The sequence below is a fragment of the Chamaea fasciata genome, unplaced genomic scaffold, assembly GCF_029207755.1.
Source record: "Chamaea fasciata isolate MVZ Bird 193981 ecotype frontalis unplaced genomic scaffold, bChaFas1.0.hap1 SCAF_3, whole genome shotgun sequence".
In the NCBI taxonomy this organism is placed as follows: domain Eukaryota; kingdom Metazoa; phylum Chordata; class Aves; order Passeriformes; family Sylviidae; genus Chamaea; species Chamaea fasciata.
In genome coordinates this window covers 111158009-111177093 of record NW_027094088.1, presented here as the reverse complement: position 1 = coordinate 111177093, position 19085 = coordinate 111158009, and the positions used below count along the sequence as shown (strand labels likewise).

The 19085-nt window shown below is 47.4% G+C and overlaps 1 protein-coding gene across 1 annotated transcript in view; it reads left to right on the top strand.

Annotated features, from left to right (window-relative positions):
- Nucleotides 1-7320: 7320 nt before the first annotated feature.
- BLK (BLK proto-oncogene, Src family tyrosine kinase) overlaps nucleotides 7321-19085 on the top strand; it is a 36990-nt gene continuing 25225 nt past the window's right edge. Inside the window, exons 1-3 of the mRNA XM_066180109.1 lie at nucleotides 7321-7591; nucleotides 16151-16232; nucleotides 18543-18591. Of these exons, the coding sequence (XP_066036206.1) occupies nucleotides 7512-7591; nucleotides 16151-16232; nucleotides 18543-18591 (211 nt within the window). The 5' untranslated portion in view covers nucleotides 7321-7511. The remainder of the gene's footprint in view (nucleotides 7592-16150; nucleotides 16233-18542; nucleotides 18592-19085) is intronic.

The window sequence follows — 19085 nt, the reverse complement described above, 5'->3', positions numbered from 1 at the left end:
CTTCTGGCCCATTCTTGTATTGTTCTGCCAATACAGGGCTATTGCTGCCCCATGAGGATTGCAAAGTCTGAACCTGAATTTTCTGGTGGAGGAGGAAAGACCTAAGGCATATTTAAGTGAAAATTTTGCAAAGGCGCTGCTGATTATTCTTCATCTTCTTTTCCAATGAATTCCCATGTTCAGTTTAATCAGCGTGGGGTGTTCTGGGATGTTGTAATATCTCAGCTTTCAGCTGAGATGGTGTGCTCCCAGCTCCTCTTAACTAAACCCGCAATATCCCAGGATGGGCATCCCATTCCCTCATAATTTGGGCTGTGTTTGCTTTCAAACACGGCTATCAGCTCTTTTATTTCTGCTTTGTGAATTTCTTCCTGACTGACCTTTCAACCTTTAATTCTCTGAGGCGCCTTGATGGGCATATCAGCATCCAAAAAGGCCTTGAGGACATTTTCAGAAACAGCCCAGGTTCTTTGTCATCTCAAGCAGGTGTGAAAAGGGGGGATTCACACAGATAGATTTCACAGAGATCACAGGGTTGTGCTGAGCAGAGTAGGAGCTCCTGGGCACAGTGTTACTTCATCATTGTTTGCCTGCCTTCCCCTCATTCTTTCCATTCCATCTGTGTAAAAAAAGGAGTTTTCTCACTGCTCCTCCACGGTTCACGAGCCTCTGGAGGCAACCAAGCGTTGCCTCCATGTGGGTGAGTTCCCTTGTAGCCAGTAATTTCCTGCAGGGGTTCTATCACGGGCAAAAAAATCTTTCAGGACACCTGGGGCTAAATCCTACTGGAATCCTCACCAGCCCCAAAGTTCCCATCCATGTCTTAATCCCATGTGGTGCAAGTCAGTTTTTTTCATTAGGATGACACCACATTGCAAGATCAGAAGTGGCTGGGGGGGGGGGGGGGGGAGGGTAAAAAAGGATGAAATTCCCCCTTGCAGAGGTCTTGGCAACAAATTGCAGCCCCGGGGTCCTGATGGTGGTTGTGGAAGGAGCAGTTGCACCACTGGACAAAACAGACTATACAGAGTCACGGTTCTTGCTTAAAAATAAATGAGAATGTAAACCAGAATTCCAATATTTCATGCTGGATGAGACATTTGCTTCTCACAGGTCAGCCTGCTTTCCATATCAGATTTAAATCCATCACAATGTCCAGCCAAAAATCTCCCTCACCACCAAAAGCCAAGCTGAAACCACAGCGGCACCTTGTTTAGAAGTAAAAAAAAATGAGGTTTAATTACAATTTTTTCCAAGAAAAAAGTTGCAGCTGAGCAGGAGAACAGTGTTCCTGTGGTTTTATGGGGCAATTTTGTCTTTGTTAATACTGGTCAGTTTTAGTTTCAGAAACGTTGTGGCCTTGCCTATTCAAACTTCCAAACCCAGTGATAAATGCCTGAAGGAGAGGGGCACGGTTGAGCAAAGGTGTGGGAAGTGTGAACTGTGTGGAATTACTGCAAGGAATGATGTTGCTTCATTTGCTGGAGACACAGCAAAAAGGGAGGGAATAAACTTGCTGTCCACCATGGAATCATGGAATGGTTTGTGTTGGAAGGAACCTTAAGGATCAGCTCATTCCAGCTTCCTGCCATGGGCAGGGACACCTTGCGCTATCCCAGGTTTTTCCAAGCCCTGTCCAACCTGCCCTTGGACACTTCCAGGGATGGGACATCCACCATGGGCAGGACAGGCAGTTGTGAGTTTTTCAGTGAAGAAAATTAGTGGTGGTCATTAAGAAGTCATTTTAAGGCAATGGGAATTGGAGGGCTGGGATAGACTGATAGGAAGCAGTGGGAATTTCCATCACTGAAAGCTTTGAAATACAAGCTAGGGAGTCTCTGAGATTAATGACCTTCATGGTGCCAGTCCTAAATTTCTGCCACCCTGTGAAATACACATGGCTTCTGAACTGAAATGTGCTTTTCAAAATCATGCCCCTGCATTTCCCCCTCTTTATTTATTTACTTACATACTTACAAAATAGTTTTCCAAATCTGACCCAATCTCACTGATGATTTCTGCTCCTCTGGAAGCCGTGGAATGTATTGCTGATCAAAAAGCAGCGAGCAGCACCCCTGGGGTCCTGTGTGTCAGGCACGTAGGACACACAGCAGAAATAATAAACACATGGCTCACAAATTAATTCTTTGATACTTAACAAGCAAAGAAGAATGAAAAAATCACTCAGTTTCCAGGATGTCTGGTTTGCCTTGGTGATGGCAGAATCGGGGATGATTTTGGTCGATGAAGGTTGGGTGAAAAACTCATTGTCCCTTGATAAAGGGACCTTACAGCCAAGAGGCAAAAGAAGTGCTTGGCTCCATGCCCAGGTCCCCATGATCCCAAATTACTACAGGATGGTGTTTCCTCATCCATGGAAGGTCCCTCTTTTCCATGAAACCTGGGGTGGGAAAGAAAAACCATAACAAAACACCTGGTGCCGAGGAGCTGCCGGACTTCTTTCAGCACAAACAATTCTTTGCCCAACACCTCAGTGATGGTGGCATCCAGGGTTATGTGGATGACTTGGAGCCATGAAATTTGGGGCAGAACATCTCAAAATTTGTCTGTGGGAGGATGATACTTGAGAAGTGGGCTTTGAATAGAGGTTGTGGAAAAATCAAGGTGTCACCTGCAAATGAGTGATTGAAAGAGGGAGAAGTGATGTCGTGCTAAGCGCGCAAATAAATTGATAGAAAAGCTTTAAATTGACTTTTATCTCGACATTTTTTTCCTGGCTGTCTCTTGCATATTTGGCCTTGACCATTTTAGAAGCAGAGGAAGAAGAGCACAGCTGCTTGAGGCATTAATACAGCAAAATTGCACAATTATTAATCTCTTTTTCCAGTGAAAGGTGCCAATATTCGGGGTGTTTCTGTGACAGAACCTTTTGAAAGGTGGTGATTTCCCATGGAATGCTTTTTTTTTTTCCCTGAAAATGGTGGTGAAAAAGTTGGAAAAAGCATTCTAAAAGGCACTGAGTGGTCTGCCAATGAATAATAACCATGAGTGGAAGGGAATTGTGAATGTAGGACTCTGTACAGGACTGGTCCTAACCAGGTGAGAAAAATCCTGGTTGTTTCAGCGCAGTACTGCTGATGCCAGGCAGAGCATGGACACTGGCAAAGCAGGAAACTTTAGAAAATAAGATTTGTTCTGGCCTTGAAACAATAAATTCAGTCCAGATCAAATGTGATGTAACCTGAGAGTGGATCAGCCCCATCACTTCAGTGCCGTAAGTAATGACTTTCTGTAACAAACCTGGTTGTGAGGTTTGGCTTTGTTCTGCCACATTTCTGTCTCCTCCAAGCACCATAAGGATGTTTCGATATTATTTTAATTCTGAAAATCGAGTTAATCTTCTAATTTTGGATAAGGGATTAAAAGGTAATGGGTTCCTTCTTTCTTTAGGAGCATCAGAAAGGAAATAATATTGAGACAAAGTCTTGGCTGCTGCAAGTAACCAAGAATAGTCATGTTGTGAGTGTGGGACAAGCCCGGCAGGGAGGACCGGTCTGGGTAGGAGTCACTTTCTCTGTCTAAAAAGGCTTTTCCTCACAGCATCCAGACAAAATCTCTTTGTGGCAATTACTAGCAGAATATCTCTCAGTTGCCATCAAGCAAAACCCGCATTTTCATCCCAGTCCCTGGAGATATCTCTGCAAAACCAAAGGGATTTAATAATAAATAATGGTAGTGAAACGAGAGGGAGCTCATCTTCATCCTGCACTCAGGGTGATTTGTTGTCTGAGCGTCATCCCAAACACAGGGATGGGATCAGGGAAAATCGTCTGTTTTCCTTCAAACGAGGGGAAAAGGGATAGCCTGCCTCTTGGAAAGTAGAAATCCAACAGGAGGGCTGGTGAAATCAGGATAAACTTTAAATAAATGTAAAAAGCATACATGGGTGAATATAATCCAGGAGCCACCACAGCTTCTGGGGACCAGCAGGGGTCTGGATGCTGCCTTCAAATATTTAAGAGTGGGAAAGGAACACCAATATTGTCTGTTTTAGTAGTTCAGATTCTGCCTCAGCATTCAAAAAGTCCTCAGAGAGCTCCAAAAATGGACTTTCAAAATGGAGTCTGGTGGGTTGGTTGTAACACATCAGCGTCTTCCAAGAGCAGCAGGACACTGTCAATAAGCTTTTAATCTGCTGGAGGAGAGGGAACAGGGAGGTTCTGATGGTAAAAGAGACTACTCATTCCTAAAAGGGAAGAGAAAAGCTTGGCCAGCCCATGAAAACAATGTCTGGAGGAAATGAGCTGCCCAGCTTTTGCAGCAGCAGGATGGGGAAGCAGTCCTGGGGGTCGGCTGGGAAAGCAGAGGTACCTTCATCCTTCTTGGAGGGTTTGGAGCAAAGCTGTAGTCAGCTCTGCAGCAGAAATCCCACCAGGAATGCCTTTGGGTCAGTGTGAAATGGATGAAATGCCATGGGGTGGGCATTGCGGCAGAAGGAGGCCGTGCAGGGGGGTGGCTGTGGGGTCATCCTGGTGGGCTGTGGGATCATCTGGAGGGAGCCTTGCCCAGGAATGGCTTCAAACTGACAGAGAGTAGGTTTAGATTGGATATTAGGAAGAAATTCTTCCCTGTGAGGGTGGGGAGGCCCCGGCACAGGGTGCTCAGAGAAGCTGTGGCTGCCCCTGGATTCCTGGAAATGTTCAAGACCAGGTTGGACAGGGCTTGGAGTAATCTGGGACAGTGGAAGGTGTCCCTGTCCATGGCAGGTTGGTGGTGGCACTGGATCATCTTTAAGGTCCCTTCCAACCCAAACTATTTTGTGATTCTGTAATTCCATGATTTCACACTCATGTAGGAGCCTGCAAAGACCCTGGAGAACATCTGGGGGCTGATGTATGAAAACAGGGTGGAAGCCACCACCAGAAAGACCCTGCTTGGCTGGGTGAGATCACAGCCTCACAGGGGAACAGGGACAGATGGAGCCCATCTGGAGTGACTGAGAGCTGCAAATGAGACACTTTTTCCCTTTTTAGTGCCCTTTTTCACAAGCTTTCTCAGGGTTCCTCCTCCAGCTGCTTTCAGAGGACATCCCTGGGCTGAGGAAGCAAATTCTCTGGGCTTCTGGACTCCAGAAGTTCCATCTTGTGGCCACGAGATCCCCAGGCTGGAAGAAACACAGGAGGCCTCAGGATGAAGGGATGTGCCCCAGGTGACACACAGGACACCTCAGATACCAGAAAGACCTCCCTGGGGTGCAGTAGGCAAACCACACGGCATCCAAACCTTTTTTTATTTTTAATTCTTGCTTTCGAGTGGCTTGAACTGCAGCCATCACTGGGACAGACTCTGCAGCAGGCGGCTGCATCTGCTGGGTTTCCCCGCTGGCAGCAGTGAGAATGTGTCTCAAATCAGAAGCAGGTTTGGTCTGGAGCTGCCATGCTGTCTCCCTGGTCCCAGGATGACTTGGCAGACGCTGCTTCAGTGCTCAGCCCTTGCTGCACCTCGTGGTAGCTCCTCCTTCCCACCTCAGTGGTGGATGACAGCAGCTTTCTAAAAGAGCAACTTCCCTTTTCATAGGGATAGGAAGTGAAGCTCATTTAGCAAAGAGAGGTCACCCACCAAATGGTGAGGCCTGTCCTAAATCTCAAAGCACTCCACCTAACCTGACACTGTCCTCTTCTTCCCCAGCCCCAAACCTGAGCAGCTCCACCTCCATCCCCTGCCCTCAGCTGGAGGAGAATTGGGAAGAGAAGATGCAAATTGGCAAGGGAGAAGTTTGGCAAATCTGCAAGGGCTTCCTCATTTCTGAGTCTCTAAGAGCAGGCACACCTGACTGAGGCCTGCTGGGCTGGGTGTCTGTCCTGATTGTCTTCAGTGTCACCCAGGCTTGGAGGGTGTCAGAGGGTAGTGCCAGGCTCTTTTCAGTGGTGAAAAGACACAGGATGAGCAGAAATGGACATAAACCACGAGAAGTTCTACCTCGACCGTGATGAAGAAATTCTTTATGTTGAGGGTGTCAGAGCACTGAAACAGGGAGGTCGTGGAGTTTCTTCTCTGGAGACATTCCAAACACACCTGGTCGTGTTCCTGTGTCACTTGTTAGAGGTGATCCGGCCTCAGCAAGAGGGTTGGACTGGGTGATCTCTAGAGGCCCCCCCAATCCCAGACTACTCTGAGATTCTGAGATCTGGGGTTCTGGGGTTCTGGGATTCTGGGATTCAGACATTCTGAGATTCTATGCTGACCCTCCATGGTGATGGACTCAGTGTGACCCCCAAGGACTTGCAGGCCCCTGTGCATGGCCCAGACCAGCCCTGCAGCCCTCCATGGGGCTGTCTTCCTTTGTCAGGAGCACAGCTGCAGAGCTGAGGCTGATTCCCATCCCGTCTTCCCAGAGGGGGCACCAGCCACGTGCACCCTGGAGCAGCCGCCCCCACCTCACACATCATGGTGTCCTCAGCCACCCTCTTGTTGTCCTCGTGTCCCGTGGCTGGTAAAGGCCTTCTGCCATGACCTCAGCTCAGATCTGCCCCGTGAAGCTTTCCCTCCTGTAAACACCACCACCAGCGTGGGGTGACCTTTAGCTTGTGCATCCCACCCGTGTTTGTCCTGCTCAGTGGGGGCAGCTGAAGTGTAAACGATGTGAGGTCATCCCAGCCTTGAGCTGGCTGACACCAAACGTCCTTTTCCCTCCTGCTGACACCTATGACACAAAGATGACGCCGTGCAATTACCCACAGAGGTGGCCGTGGTGGTTTTTGGGGGCCTCATGATTGCAACAGCTTAAGAAAATACACTGAAAACAGCTCAGAGGAGCCAGCTCCTTACACTCTCACCATGGGAAGCCTCTGCAGAAACAAACCCTGCTTCTTATACAACATTTATCTCCCAGGACAGAGTTTCAGCCTCTCAATTGAACATGCTGAGGCAAAGTGAGAAAGACACTTCCTCAGAGCCACCCACAAGTCCCTGACCAGGTCTTAATTTGTTAGACCACGCTGCTATGGTTGAGTAGGTTCATAGAGGGATGGGTCTGGCTGGAATAAGATGTGTTTCATCAGTAAAAGATATTTTTTTTTTTAGTCACAGAAAGGAAAGATCATTGCAAAGCCAGTTTGTTGGGTTGTTTCCTAAAATTTGGTGGTTTGCATAGTGGAAGCACAATCCATTCACAGTCATTTTCACTGTTTTTAATGACAGCTGTTAATAGCCTGTGGCATTTGCTGGGGTTTGTGTCTGGATTCTCTTCGTGTTTCTCGTCTTCCTCATTGTTATTTTCATTGGCCAGGTTGTCTGGGAAGTGCAACTCCCACCCCCTCCCAGGTGATCATTTTTATAATCAAAATAGAGCAAGGAATCCTTAGGGGGGAGAAAAAGAGTCAGTTCTGACACAAAGACCTGATTAAAAAAAGAAATCCCATTAAAAGCATTTGCAAAACCAGGCTGCTCCTGCAATCCGGGGGTGTAAAGCTGTTGGTCTGATGGATGGTGTGGATGTGGTGGAAGCCAGAGGCCTCTGAGAGGAAAATTTGGGAAGGGCCTTCAGCCCCATGGAGCATCTGTCATGGGTCCGACCAGTGGCTCGTGGGTCCTCGGATCGTGTCCCCAGGAGCAGCAGCGTGGGAAGCAGGCAAGTCGGGGACATCCCACCCCCATCCACATTCCCCTGAGGGTGGGGAGAAGCCCAGCAGGTTTTTCTCTGTCTTCATCCACTTTCCCGTCCCTCCTTGTCCTATTTCCTCTCCCCACAATCTGCGGGTTAAAGAGATGCTGGAGGCACTTCCCAGCGCCTGCTGGATCCAGCACCGAGGGATGGTTTGCAGGGATGCCGTTCCCTTGGTCTGCTGCAAAAGGAGGGGAGGACAAAGAAGTTCCAGGTGTGCACATCCTGGCACTCCCATCCTCCCCATTCTCCCAGGGCCTGGAAGGGAAGAGAGGATTTACAAGTGGGGAAGGCTGACAGGAGCTGGACACAGCTGGGATGAGTAGGGAAGTGCTCTGGCATCCCATTGTTATTCCTGACATGCAGTGGCAAGTGTTCAGGTGAGGAATTGGTGCTGTACATCCTTCCCTATAGATAGCCCTTTGCCTCAGCTGAGTGTGGTGGGAGGGATCATCTTTCCCTCTGAGACCCAACCAAGGGAACTGAATTCCTTGGCACCAGCCTGCCATCAGATTGATTTCTCCTCTGAAGCCTATAAATTGCTGTCCTCTCCCTAGGAAAAGTCATCCTCTGGGAGGCAGGGCCTCCAGGAAGGGCCTTTCCCAGGGCAGAAGTTTGGGTGGTCACATACAAAGGAGTGGAGCCCATCCATCTCCTCATGTCCTCAGGGCTGGGAGAGCCAGGACCTCCCCACATCCCTACAGATTCCTGTGGTGTGTCCTCCAAGTGCTGTGGAATGGAGCATCAGGGGTTCTGGCCACGGGACCATGGCCTGTGCCCACTTCCATAGGGTTTGGATGTCAGATAGGGTTGGCCTGCAGGGGGAATTTCTCCCTTCTGTGCCCCAACTCACCCAGGACCCGTCCACAATTTGTCCCACACCAACATTGTGCAGAGGGAGGTTTGAGTTGAAATTCAGGTGGAAATTCGAGTTGAAATTTGAGATGAAATTCGGGTGGAAATTCCAGGCTCTGCAGGAAGTGCTGTTGGGCAGTGCAGTTTTGTCACAGAACCTGTCCCACCTGAAGAACCCCAGAGTGGCTGGAGATACCCAGAGGGATGTGCCTCATTCTCCTGGACCTATCCTCCTCCTCCTCGCCAGCTCCAGTGCAACCCACTGCCCCCAAGTCTTGTAGAGACATTCCCAGCTGGCATCCCACCTTGCTGCCTGGGCTGAGCTCATGAGGGAAGCATGAAGGGAGGTAGGATAAGCATTCTGCTCTGCTGCTTTTCCCCTCTCCAGGACCCTGATCCCTGGCTCTGTTTCCTGGCTTGCAGCCTCCTGCAGCACAGCCGAGCATCCATCGGCTTCCAGCAGGATGCAAAGCTCAATATAAGCAGCCATTTTTCCTCCAGACAGATGTTTTGATTAGGGAATGAAAACTCTGGCAACAGGAGGCTGTTTTCTTCTTCTGGAATGAGCAAGAAGCTTTTATTATCTTCTTCTATTTTTTTTTTTTTTTTTTTTATTCCCTGTCAAAAAACTTTCTGCGTCTGCTTAAACTCAAGGTCCTGGAAATTTCTGTGCTCCCACACCCCCCCAGCCTCACACAGCCTCCTCCCATAGATTGTCCCAGCTCTTCAGAAAGGCCTGGAACAGATGGATTTTCTTCTTAGTTCGCTTGTTTGGGCCAGGTTCACCTGCAAATCATGGCCTAAGAAAAATGGTAGATTTAGAGCAGATATAAATTGTAATAAAAATAGAAATCTGGCTTAGATTGTAGCAGGAGGTCCTAAAATAAGCCAGTGGGCTTCAGTCTCTTTCCTGAAATGTGTACCCCTCACTCAGGGATAAATCACAGGACCACAAAGCTCCTGGATTTGCTGTCCCTCTGCCCTGGGCTTCCAGGGAACAGGTATTTCCAAGACAATTTGGCCACACTGTCTGTGCTTGAGACTGGGACCTGGACAGAGTCCAAGCCAGGGAGCTGAGATGCACTGGAATGGGGAAGGAGGAGGATGGGGCCAAGAGAAGGAGGCGGCTGCTGCTGCTTTGGGGTTCTTGGGGTGTGAGAGGTTTTATGATGGATCAGCCCCAACATCAGCACCTCAGCTCAGCAGGAGAGCCTGGCTGCTCCTGAGTGTTCTTCACCTCCCTTTCAAGGACCTTTGGGATGGACCAGAGTATTTGACAGACTCCTCATTGTGTAAATACTCCCTGGTATCCATCAAAGATCAGGACTGGAATGATGTCTGAACACTGCCAGTAGGATATTCCCGTTCTTCAGTGAGGATGCAACATGGAAACCCCAACATCTGCTTCATTCCCCAGCAAGAACCATGATGCTTCTTGCTCTGGGCTTTCCAGATCTTCCCGGGGACTTCCTGCAGTGCTGGAATCACAGAATCATGGAATGGTTTCGATTGGAAGGGACCTTAAAGCCATGGGCAGGAACACCTTCCACTGTCCCAGGTTGCTCCAAGACTCATCCAGCCTTTTCCAGCCCTGGAAGACATTCCTTGAGCACTTCCAGGGATGGAGCAGCCAGACTTTGGCCACCATGTCGCAGAGGATGGCTGTGGCCTCCACCTTCTGCCTCTGAGAAAGACCCTGTTCATGGTTTCAGGGCTCTTTACCTCCTCTTAGCAACGAAGCCACAAATTATTTCAAAATATGAGCTAAAAAGGACTTGACCGAAACCCAGCAGAAATAGAAAACGGTCACAGCAAAAACCGCTTCAGTAGCAAATCTTCCTTCTTATTTAAGGAGCTGATCCACCAAGATCTTCAGTAATTCTTCAATTTTGTGTCTTGCAAAGCAATCCAAGGGTGCCAGGTCAGGAAACGTTCTGAAGAGCTATTCTGTTGAGGGAAAAGAGAATTGAATGCATCTGTGATGTGCTGAAAACTGGAGGAAAATTTTTTACTGATCTTTTTCGCTCCTCACTGATGCAAAAATGCAAATCTGGAATACTTAAATTATTGCATCTGAAGTGAATTGATTTCAGCAATTCTTTCAGGACAGGGGAGGACTTGCAAAGAGAAATTCAGCATTTAAAACCCTTCATAATAGGCTAGATTTGCATTTTCAAAGTAATTTTTTAGGGTTTTGAACCCATTTCCTTTTAAAAATGTGTTCTTAAAAAAAAGAGATGTTCTTCAGTTTTAAAATGAATTAAAATATCTGATCTTGGTGAACTGTTAAAACACTTTGTTGCACCCACTGCAGAATCTGGATGGAAAGGGGGCTCATTTTGTGATTTCAGTAGGCTTAGGGGGTTTTTTTTGGAGCTGCCCTCAGAGTGAAACTCTATTGGCTTACTTGGCTATTGACCTCTTTTTCCATGGCAGATTCATGGGGTTGAGACAAATGGTGAGCCAAGACTTCTGCTTTTCTGCTCTGTTTGGTCTTGTTTCCTTTCCTGTGCCCGCCTATGCAATCCTAAGGCTGCCTGTCACTGTCCTCCACATCCCTTTTGCAGAAAGTGCTGGATTCTCATCAGAAATGACTTTAGATCTCTTTGGCCCTGGTAGAGGAAAGCAGCCAACAGCAGTAGGTGGTGTAGGGCTGCTCACTGTAAAAATGAGATGGGCAAAGCTTTGAAATGACAGAACCTGAGGCAATGGTGTGAAACTGAGTTCAGGGAGGTTTAGGTTGGATGTGAAGAAAAGGTTCTTCCCCCAGAGGGTGGTCAGGCACTGAACAGGCTCCCCAGGAAATAAGCACAGCCCCAAGACTCCCAGAGCTCCAGGAGTGCTTGGACAACATTCTCAGGGATGCACAGGGTGGGATTGTTGGAGTGTCTTGGGTAGGGCCAGGAGCTGGATCCATGACCTTTGTGGATTCCTTCTAAATCAGGATATTCTATGGTTCTATGATCTTTGGAAGAACTCCTTTTGACTCATTCCTGCAGAAACACTTTAACCTTCATCCACCTCTCTCTGTAGCCAAAATGCCACTTCAGCTACCTCTGTGAAGGTTGCTAAAATTGCATTCTATCGTCCCCCAACGTGGGCACCCAGCCCGTTTTAGAGGTTCTGCCCATACATCTGGTGTTCCTCTGTCCCACAAATTCAGGGCTGGCTGCACCACAGAGCTCATTGTCCTGGTGTCTGTTGGCTTCTTCAGCTTGGCTCTTCCAGGAACATCTCTGCATCAAATATTTTTAACTCGTGACCAGCAGCAGCTAAGCTGGACTCATAAAATTGTAGAATATCCTATTATACGCATAAAATGATTCTATTTTATGCGTATAGAATCATAAAATCCCAGAATGGTTTGGGTTGGAAGGGACCTTAAAGATCGTCTCATTCCACCTCCTGCCATGAGCAGGGACACTTTCCACTATCCCAGGTTGTTCCAAGCCCTGTCCAACCGGCCTTGGACACTTTCAGAGATCCAGGGACAGCCACAGCTTCTCTGGGAAACCTGTGCCAGGGCCTCACCACCCTCACAGGGAAGAATTTCTTCTGTATATCAGATCTAAATTTCCCCTCTTTCAGTTTGAACCCATTACTCCTTGTCCTATCAGTGCATTCCCTGATGAAGAGGGACATGGAAAAAACTTTGTGTTGCCTTAAAACTTTTTTTTTCTGCTTGTTCTGCTTTGATTTTTGGTCACTTTAAAAAGAACTTGTTTTATTAATTTGGAGGTGTGAGGAAAAAAGTCTTCCCCCTCTTAGTTATCAAATAAACCCAACATTTTTAGATGTGAAAAACTATAAATTCATAAAAGGAAATTTCCATGAGTTTCTGATTTATTGTGCTCTCCCCGGCACTCTTTTCCACTGGAAAAAAAATAAAAACAGGGTGGGAGAACTCCTCTGAGAGGCTTTCCTCATTTGTATTTTTCTTGTGAAAACAATTTTTAAAAGCGTTAATCAGAAGTGAAACACGTTGGCATGACGTACACTCAACCCAGCCGCCTTTATTTTGGAAAATAAAATTACTTAAGAATTGAAGGGTCCACCAGCTCTGGACTGGGAGCTCACCAGGAGCTCTCTGCATCCAACAACATTTGTCTGCAGGAATATTTTGGGTTTTTTAAGACACCTGCTGGGCCAAAGGCTGGTGGCTTTGGCTGCCAAAGGTGTCGGAGGCAACTGGGAGAGAGGGACTGGTGGATTATGTAGGGACTGTGAAGCCCCAGAGCTGTTCTAACCTCTTCTGTGTGTGGGTGGGAGCGAGTGACCTTTGTGGGAGGCTTGTCTTGAGGTGGGCTGTGCTGTTCCCCTCTCAGAGCTGCTTTTGTACGGCTGTGTGGGGACAAAGCCGAGCCTGGGCAAGGCTGCAGAGAGCTGGTTCCAGTCTCAGCAGGGTGCAGAAGGGGCTGCAGTGTCCCCACGGGGTGCACAGGACAAGTTGTGGTCCCCACTCCTCTCAAATCCTGCCAGAGGAGCACTGGGATGGCCCCAAGCCCCTGGTGGGACTTGCTGAGGTTGATGTTCCTCCAGGCCTTTCCCACCAGTGCCGTCACCAAAAGATTCTTGGCCCCGTGGGAGAAGTAGGGCACAGTGATGATGTGGGTGATTATGATTAGATTTATGGCTTATACAATAAATATTGCCAATGAATATATAAATAGCAGATCCATCATCTATTGCAATGGTTATAGTGTCACCAGGCCGTAGTTTCTGCTGTTGAGTCAGGAGACCTCCTCGCTTTCTAAACTGCTCAAAGTAATTTGTGTGTCTCACTCCATTTAGTCTCAGATTTGGTCAACAGCATATGACTAAAGCATTACAATGTAAGCAAGTTCAGCTAGGAAATGTACAGATTTTCAGTCTTTGGCACTGCAGAATCCACAATTGCAAAGCACCTGTGGAGCTGCTTTAGGATTTATCTCTGTATTTGACCAGAACTGAGAGCTTTTACTCACCCACATAAAAGTAAGTGTTCCCCATCTTTGGGCTGCATGTCCTGCAGGCATCCCTGTGAGGGTGAAGACCCATCTAGAAGCTGCTTTCCATGCTGGAAGATCAGCTGGTCCAGTGGATCCAATCTCCAGCAGCATTTTATAAGCTTTTGTAGGCCCAAAAATCATTGCAAACATATAATAATGACAATAATAATATTAATAATAATAATAACAAGAAAAATAATAATAAAATTATTCATTATTTATTCTTTATTCCAATAAATATGTGAGCACCTGGCGTTCTTATGATTGGATGAATTACATTGCCCAACACAGAGCGGAAGGGGGGAGGGAGGAAGGATATGTGTGGGAGGATATATTTGATGGCCCAAATATCTTTCGTTGCCATCACGCATTGAGAGCAACTGAAAACCCCAAAAAGAAGCATCCATGATCCCGTAGATGGTCTGTCAGTTCTCTCATAAGATCATCCTTGTGACATGACTGGCAGTCAAAGCAAATTGCTGACTCGTGCTATGTCTCACATTTCCTAAGTCTGCCGAAAATGTGGCAGTTGCATGAATTATCTCTCATTTGGGAGCAGAGTATATATCAAAGATCCCAGGATTTTCCAGTGAGACCAAAACAAGGACAACAAATAAATGTCAAACATGTAGGTGGATTTTCTGTCTTTCACAGTTGGTAATGAGTGATAGCTAAAACATATCCATCTTTCAGCCTTGACTTAAAATGATACCTTGCTGTTCCCTGCATAAAAAGAAAATTCCAGCCACTCTCGTGGCAAAAACCCCACGATCCAGAGTCTGAAATCCTGGCACAAAGTTGTGGATGGAAGAGCAGGAAAATTCCCCTAATAAATCACGTGCCATTGCACCACCAGATCTGCTAAGCAGAGCAAGCTCTGGGTGCAGCCTGGAGGCTGCCAGATGAAATTGAAATTGCTACAGGAACTGCTCTGTTTGATTTAATAGGTGAATTTTCCCTCCCAACCATGCTGTCAGTGCCTGGAGCAGAGCTGAGGCAGGGGACAGATGGATGGGCCATCTGTAACCCCGGGTCAAAGGAAGTCTCAGAGATGAAAAAGTTTTGGATGGGGGGAAAGTGTGTATCAGGCTATCCTGAAATATTTCACTAATTCTTTCTGTTTTGCACACCTTATCAGTGATAATGAAAACAAAGCAGAAGGGAGAAGACATTTAAAAAAACCACGTTAAAATACTGTGACGGCTCCATTAGAAACCTCATTTCAGAGTCCCAGATTCTGAAATATTAGATTCCTGCTAGAAAGAAAAAAAAAAAAAAAGAGTTCCTTTTACTGGAATATTTTTCCCTGTTAGTCTGGCTTGCTGGGAGCTTTTCTGAATACGCTGGTTGGAATCTGACTACCAAGACACAGTGCCAGACTGACATCTGGGGGATGTCCCTGGACCTGAGGTCCCTGATCCTCCATGATCACTGCAGACCTTGAGATATTTTGGCAAGAATAGGAGTCAATGTGTCTCTGCACAGCTATGAGTATCCAGGGTTTGAATTTTTGGGGGTTTTTGGGCATGTAGCCCACACCTTCCAAGGCCTTTGGTTCAAAGCAGGGGTGGGGCAGACTTTGGCACAGGATGTTGCACTTCAGCAATGCTGGCTTCATCTGCACCTTCATTTTTGAGGCTCCAAGCACAGTTTGGCCATTTTGGCTACCCAGACCCATTATTACCCTTGAATTCCTGACCGGAGCTGAAATTACATTTCTAGGATGAAAGTCAAACAGTCCTCAAGACCAAGTTTGGAAACCTTAATGCAGACCAGATGATGATCCATGGAAAGGGTTTGATTCATTTGTGTCTACTGATCCTTGAGGTGTCCAAAAGGTCTGAGATATCCACGGGGTATAGGGAAACCTAATCCATGATTTCTGGGAGAACCACACCTTGTGAGGACACAGAGCACATCAAAAAGTACCAGAATATTGCAGATGATTGAGACAAGCCCACACTTTACAGGCAGGATGGATGCAAGCTGCACCACATTCCTTGAACTCCTTACGGTATTCCAAAGGGCCCAGCCCAAGAGGTCCTGTGGCTTCCTGGACAAATCCAGTGTGACTCTGTACTGTCGAAATGTGAGGGACTGGCTCCTTGCACAGTGCAGCCACATCCGTGCGCTGCCCCTGCTGTGTGGGAGGGACACGAGCTGCAGAAAGCTCTGAGCAGCCTGGGGTGATTCCTTCTTGGGCCAGGGGCTGTGTGACCCCCCTGAAGTCCTAGTGGAGATGAAGAGCTCTGCACAGGGCAATTGATAAATCCATCTTCATCCCTCCGGCATCGCCCGGCTCTGGAGCATGTTCAATATCAGGTGGGGATCTCTGAGTTGGAGAGGGGATATATCCAAAGCAGTCATTGGAGCCTCTTATTTTTGCTGTTTTTTTTTTTTTTTTTTTTTTTTTTTTTCTGGTGACTTACAGTGTCTGTCTGAACCTCATTTGCAAAGTGTGAAACACCAGAGTCATGTGAGAACAGAAACCATGGGGCTCACAAGGCCCAAGGTAGCAGGAGGACAGAATGGTTTTTGACTCCTCTCTTCACTGTCCCATCGTTCTGCATTCTGGTCTTCTCCAGCTTGTTTTTCATGAATGCAAAGACTGTTTTGTCCCTCAGTGCCCACACCTTTCCCCAGGAGCAGTCTCAACAAAAACAATTTCTGCTCTTCCTTCCAGGATGGGGTTGTTCGGCAGCAAAAATCAGCTGATGCCCAATGAGAAACACACCAAGGGCAAACCTCCTCCTGCCCCACCCAAGGTAAGCCTGCAGTTTTGTGTCCTTTTAGGATCCCCCCCACAGCTCACTTGGTATCTGGAGTGATGCAGGCGATATTTAGAATCACGGAATTATTTGGGGTGGAAAGAACCTGAAAGCCCATCCAGTTCCACCTCCTGCCATGGGCAGGGACACCTTCCGCTGTCCCAGGTTGCTCCAAGCCCTGTCCAACCTGGCCTTGGAGACTTCCAGGGATCCAGGGGCAGCCACAGCTTCTCTGGGAAACCTGGTCCTCCTAGCAGATCCCTATTGGACAGGCATGGGAAGGGCTCTGAGGAACCTCTGTGTATTTAAAACCCCTAAAATACTGGATGTTGGTACTTTGAAATATCTTCTCATCAGCACTTTGAAACCCAAGCTGATGTTGCTGACTTGCAAGATGGGTCAGATTCAGGCTAAGATTCAAAGTTGCAAACCACAATGGAAACTTCACCACTGTGAGTCCTCAGCGGGTTCAGTAAAGAGGGTCTGCAGCCAGTCTGTGTGGGGGTGAGCTGAGAATCAGAAATGCTGGGCGTCTGCTGCTCCCTTTGCATTCCTTCAGCCTCTGCTGGCATGGACACAGAGCAGGAAGGAACTGGGGAAGGATTTAGGAGACCTCAAATGGCAAACATCTTGTTTAAACTTTATAAGTCACTTCACCTCTGTTGCTGTCCCAAAGACGTGAAGTTGTTTTGTCTTTCCTTGCCCCTGCCAGCACTGCAGCCAGCAGCCAGCACAAGAGAAACTTGAGGTGCAACTCTCATGTGAAAACTGTCTTGAGCCCTGGGAGAGGGGAGAAATTGTCAGTCATTGCTTTTTATGACAGCTGGAGATGTTTTTCACTCCTTTACTTTCATTTCTGAGTTCTCCCATGGCTATTCAGTCCAGTTTTCATGACAGCAGATGTCAGATTGACCAAGAAGATGTTACTTTCCTAAATTTCATTCTCTCCAGCTCACTGGAGAGGAGCCACTATCAGTATAAATTCAGTATCACTGACCACCTTCTGCCATTAGTTATTTTTTGCCACAGGCACTCAGCTCTCACTTGTCAGGGGAAATCCAAATTTCTTCCACTTAAATTAGAAATGGCAGTGGATGAGCAGCTCTCCCACGCCACACTGCTGCTAAGCTGGGGTCAAAGGGTGGTGCAGGCAGAAAACACGAGGTGTTTTTAGCTCTGTGTCTGTATTTCACCACTTCTGCAGGTGTATAAAAATACCTGGTGTGGTCAAACACCCACCATAGGCACTGTAAGGTGGGTGAAGGCCAGTTTCAAGCTGTTATCCCCCAAAACAAGGTGGTTCCATCCCAGCTCTTTTGGAATGATCTATGGACAGTTTGCCAGTTCCAGCAGCAGGGCCAAACCAGGGACAAAGTCAACATTTTAAAATTGTGCCCAGATGAGCTTCAGTAACTTGCTGCTATTTAATTTCACAGTCTACAATTTCCTCCTGAGGGACAGTGAGGGGCAGCTGCAATCTCTGCTCACTGTGACCAGTGCCAGGACCCAAGGGAAGGGCTGGAGCTGTGCCATAGGAGATTTAGTCTGGATATTGGGAAAAGGTTCTTCCCCCAGAGGGTTTTGGGGCATTGAACAGGCTCCCTAGGGAATGGTCACAGGCCCAAGGCTGCCAGAGCTCCAGGAGTGTTTGGACAATGCTCTGAGGCACTGGGTCGGGTTGTTGGGGTCTCTGTGCAGGGCCTGGAGCTGGATCAATGATCCTTGTGGGCCCCTTCCATCTCAGGAATCATAGAACTGTTGAATCATAGAATATCCTGAGTGGATATCCACAAGAACTATTGAATATTCTATCATTTCTACTGTTGTCTGAATAATTAGCTGTTACAGTCACTGCCTCTGTTTTTTGAATGTAGTCTTGAGCAAAGGGTATCGTACACCCATGATCCTTGGGACAATTATGGCGAACAATATCTCTGGTTTTCTGCTTCAAACAATTCTGTACCTGCCATTTCTCAACTGGACCATTCATATCTCATCCCTCACTGATCCGAAATCTGTCATCAGTGAACAGGGCTTGGATAGAGCAGGCTCCAAATGAGTGGGCAGCAGATTTCTGCTTTAACTCAGAGGGAAGCCAAGGGTTATTCCAACTGAAGACAGCTATGAACACCTCATGGCAAAATGTGCTAAAGCCATCACAACGTGTGGAGCCAGGCACAGGAGCTGCTGACTGTCTGCAGTGGTCTCTGGACCTGACTCCCACTCGTCTGTGAAGCTGAAATTACTTCTTCCTGAAACACAGCAAAGCAATAAATATCTCCTTTTTCCTTTCTATTTCTATCACAGGGGAGACAAGTTATCAACAGCCCTCGCCTAAACCAAGCCTCCACACAAGGTAAGGTTCTGTTTTCTTTGCCTCCCCGTGGGGTTTTGCAGGGTGGTGGTCCCCAAATGTCAGGGTTTGAGGACGAGCCATCACGTCACAGCCATGTGGTTGCTGTATTTGCAGCTGTGCCAGGCAGGGAGTTTATCAGAGTGGCTCAGAAAACTCAGTTCACATCACCAAGTCTTTGCAGCTGACAATTTCATCAAATAGCAAATTGCAAATTGCATTCTTTGCAGATGCCCTGCTCATCAAAGAAACAGGGAGGGAAAAGTACTCCCTCTCCTTTGGAACCAGGTGATCTTTGAGGTCGCTTCCAATCCTGTGGTTCCATGGCTGGTGGAGCAAAGGGAGATCTGAGACTGGAGCTCTGTGAGATTTCTCTGCCCTGCCTGCAGCCTGACAAGTCATGGATGCTTCATCCAGCCAGCTGAAAATTTCAGAGGAAATAGCAGGCATCAGAGAGGCCAGAGAGGCTACAAAGAGAAGAAGAAGAAAGGAAAGAG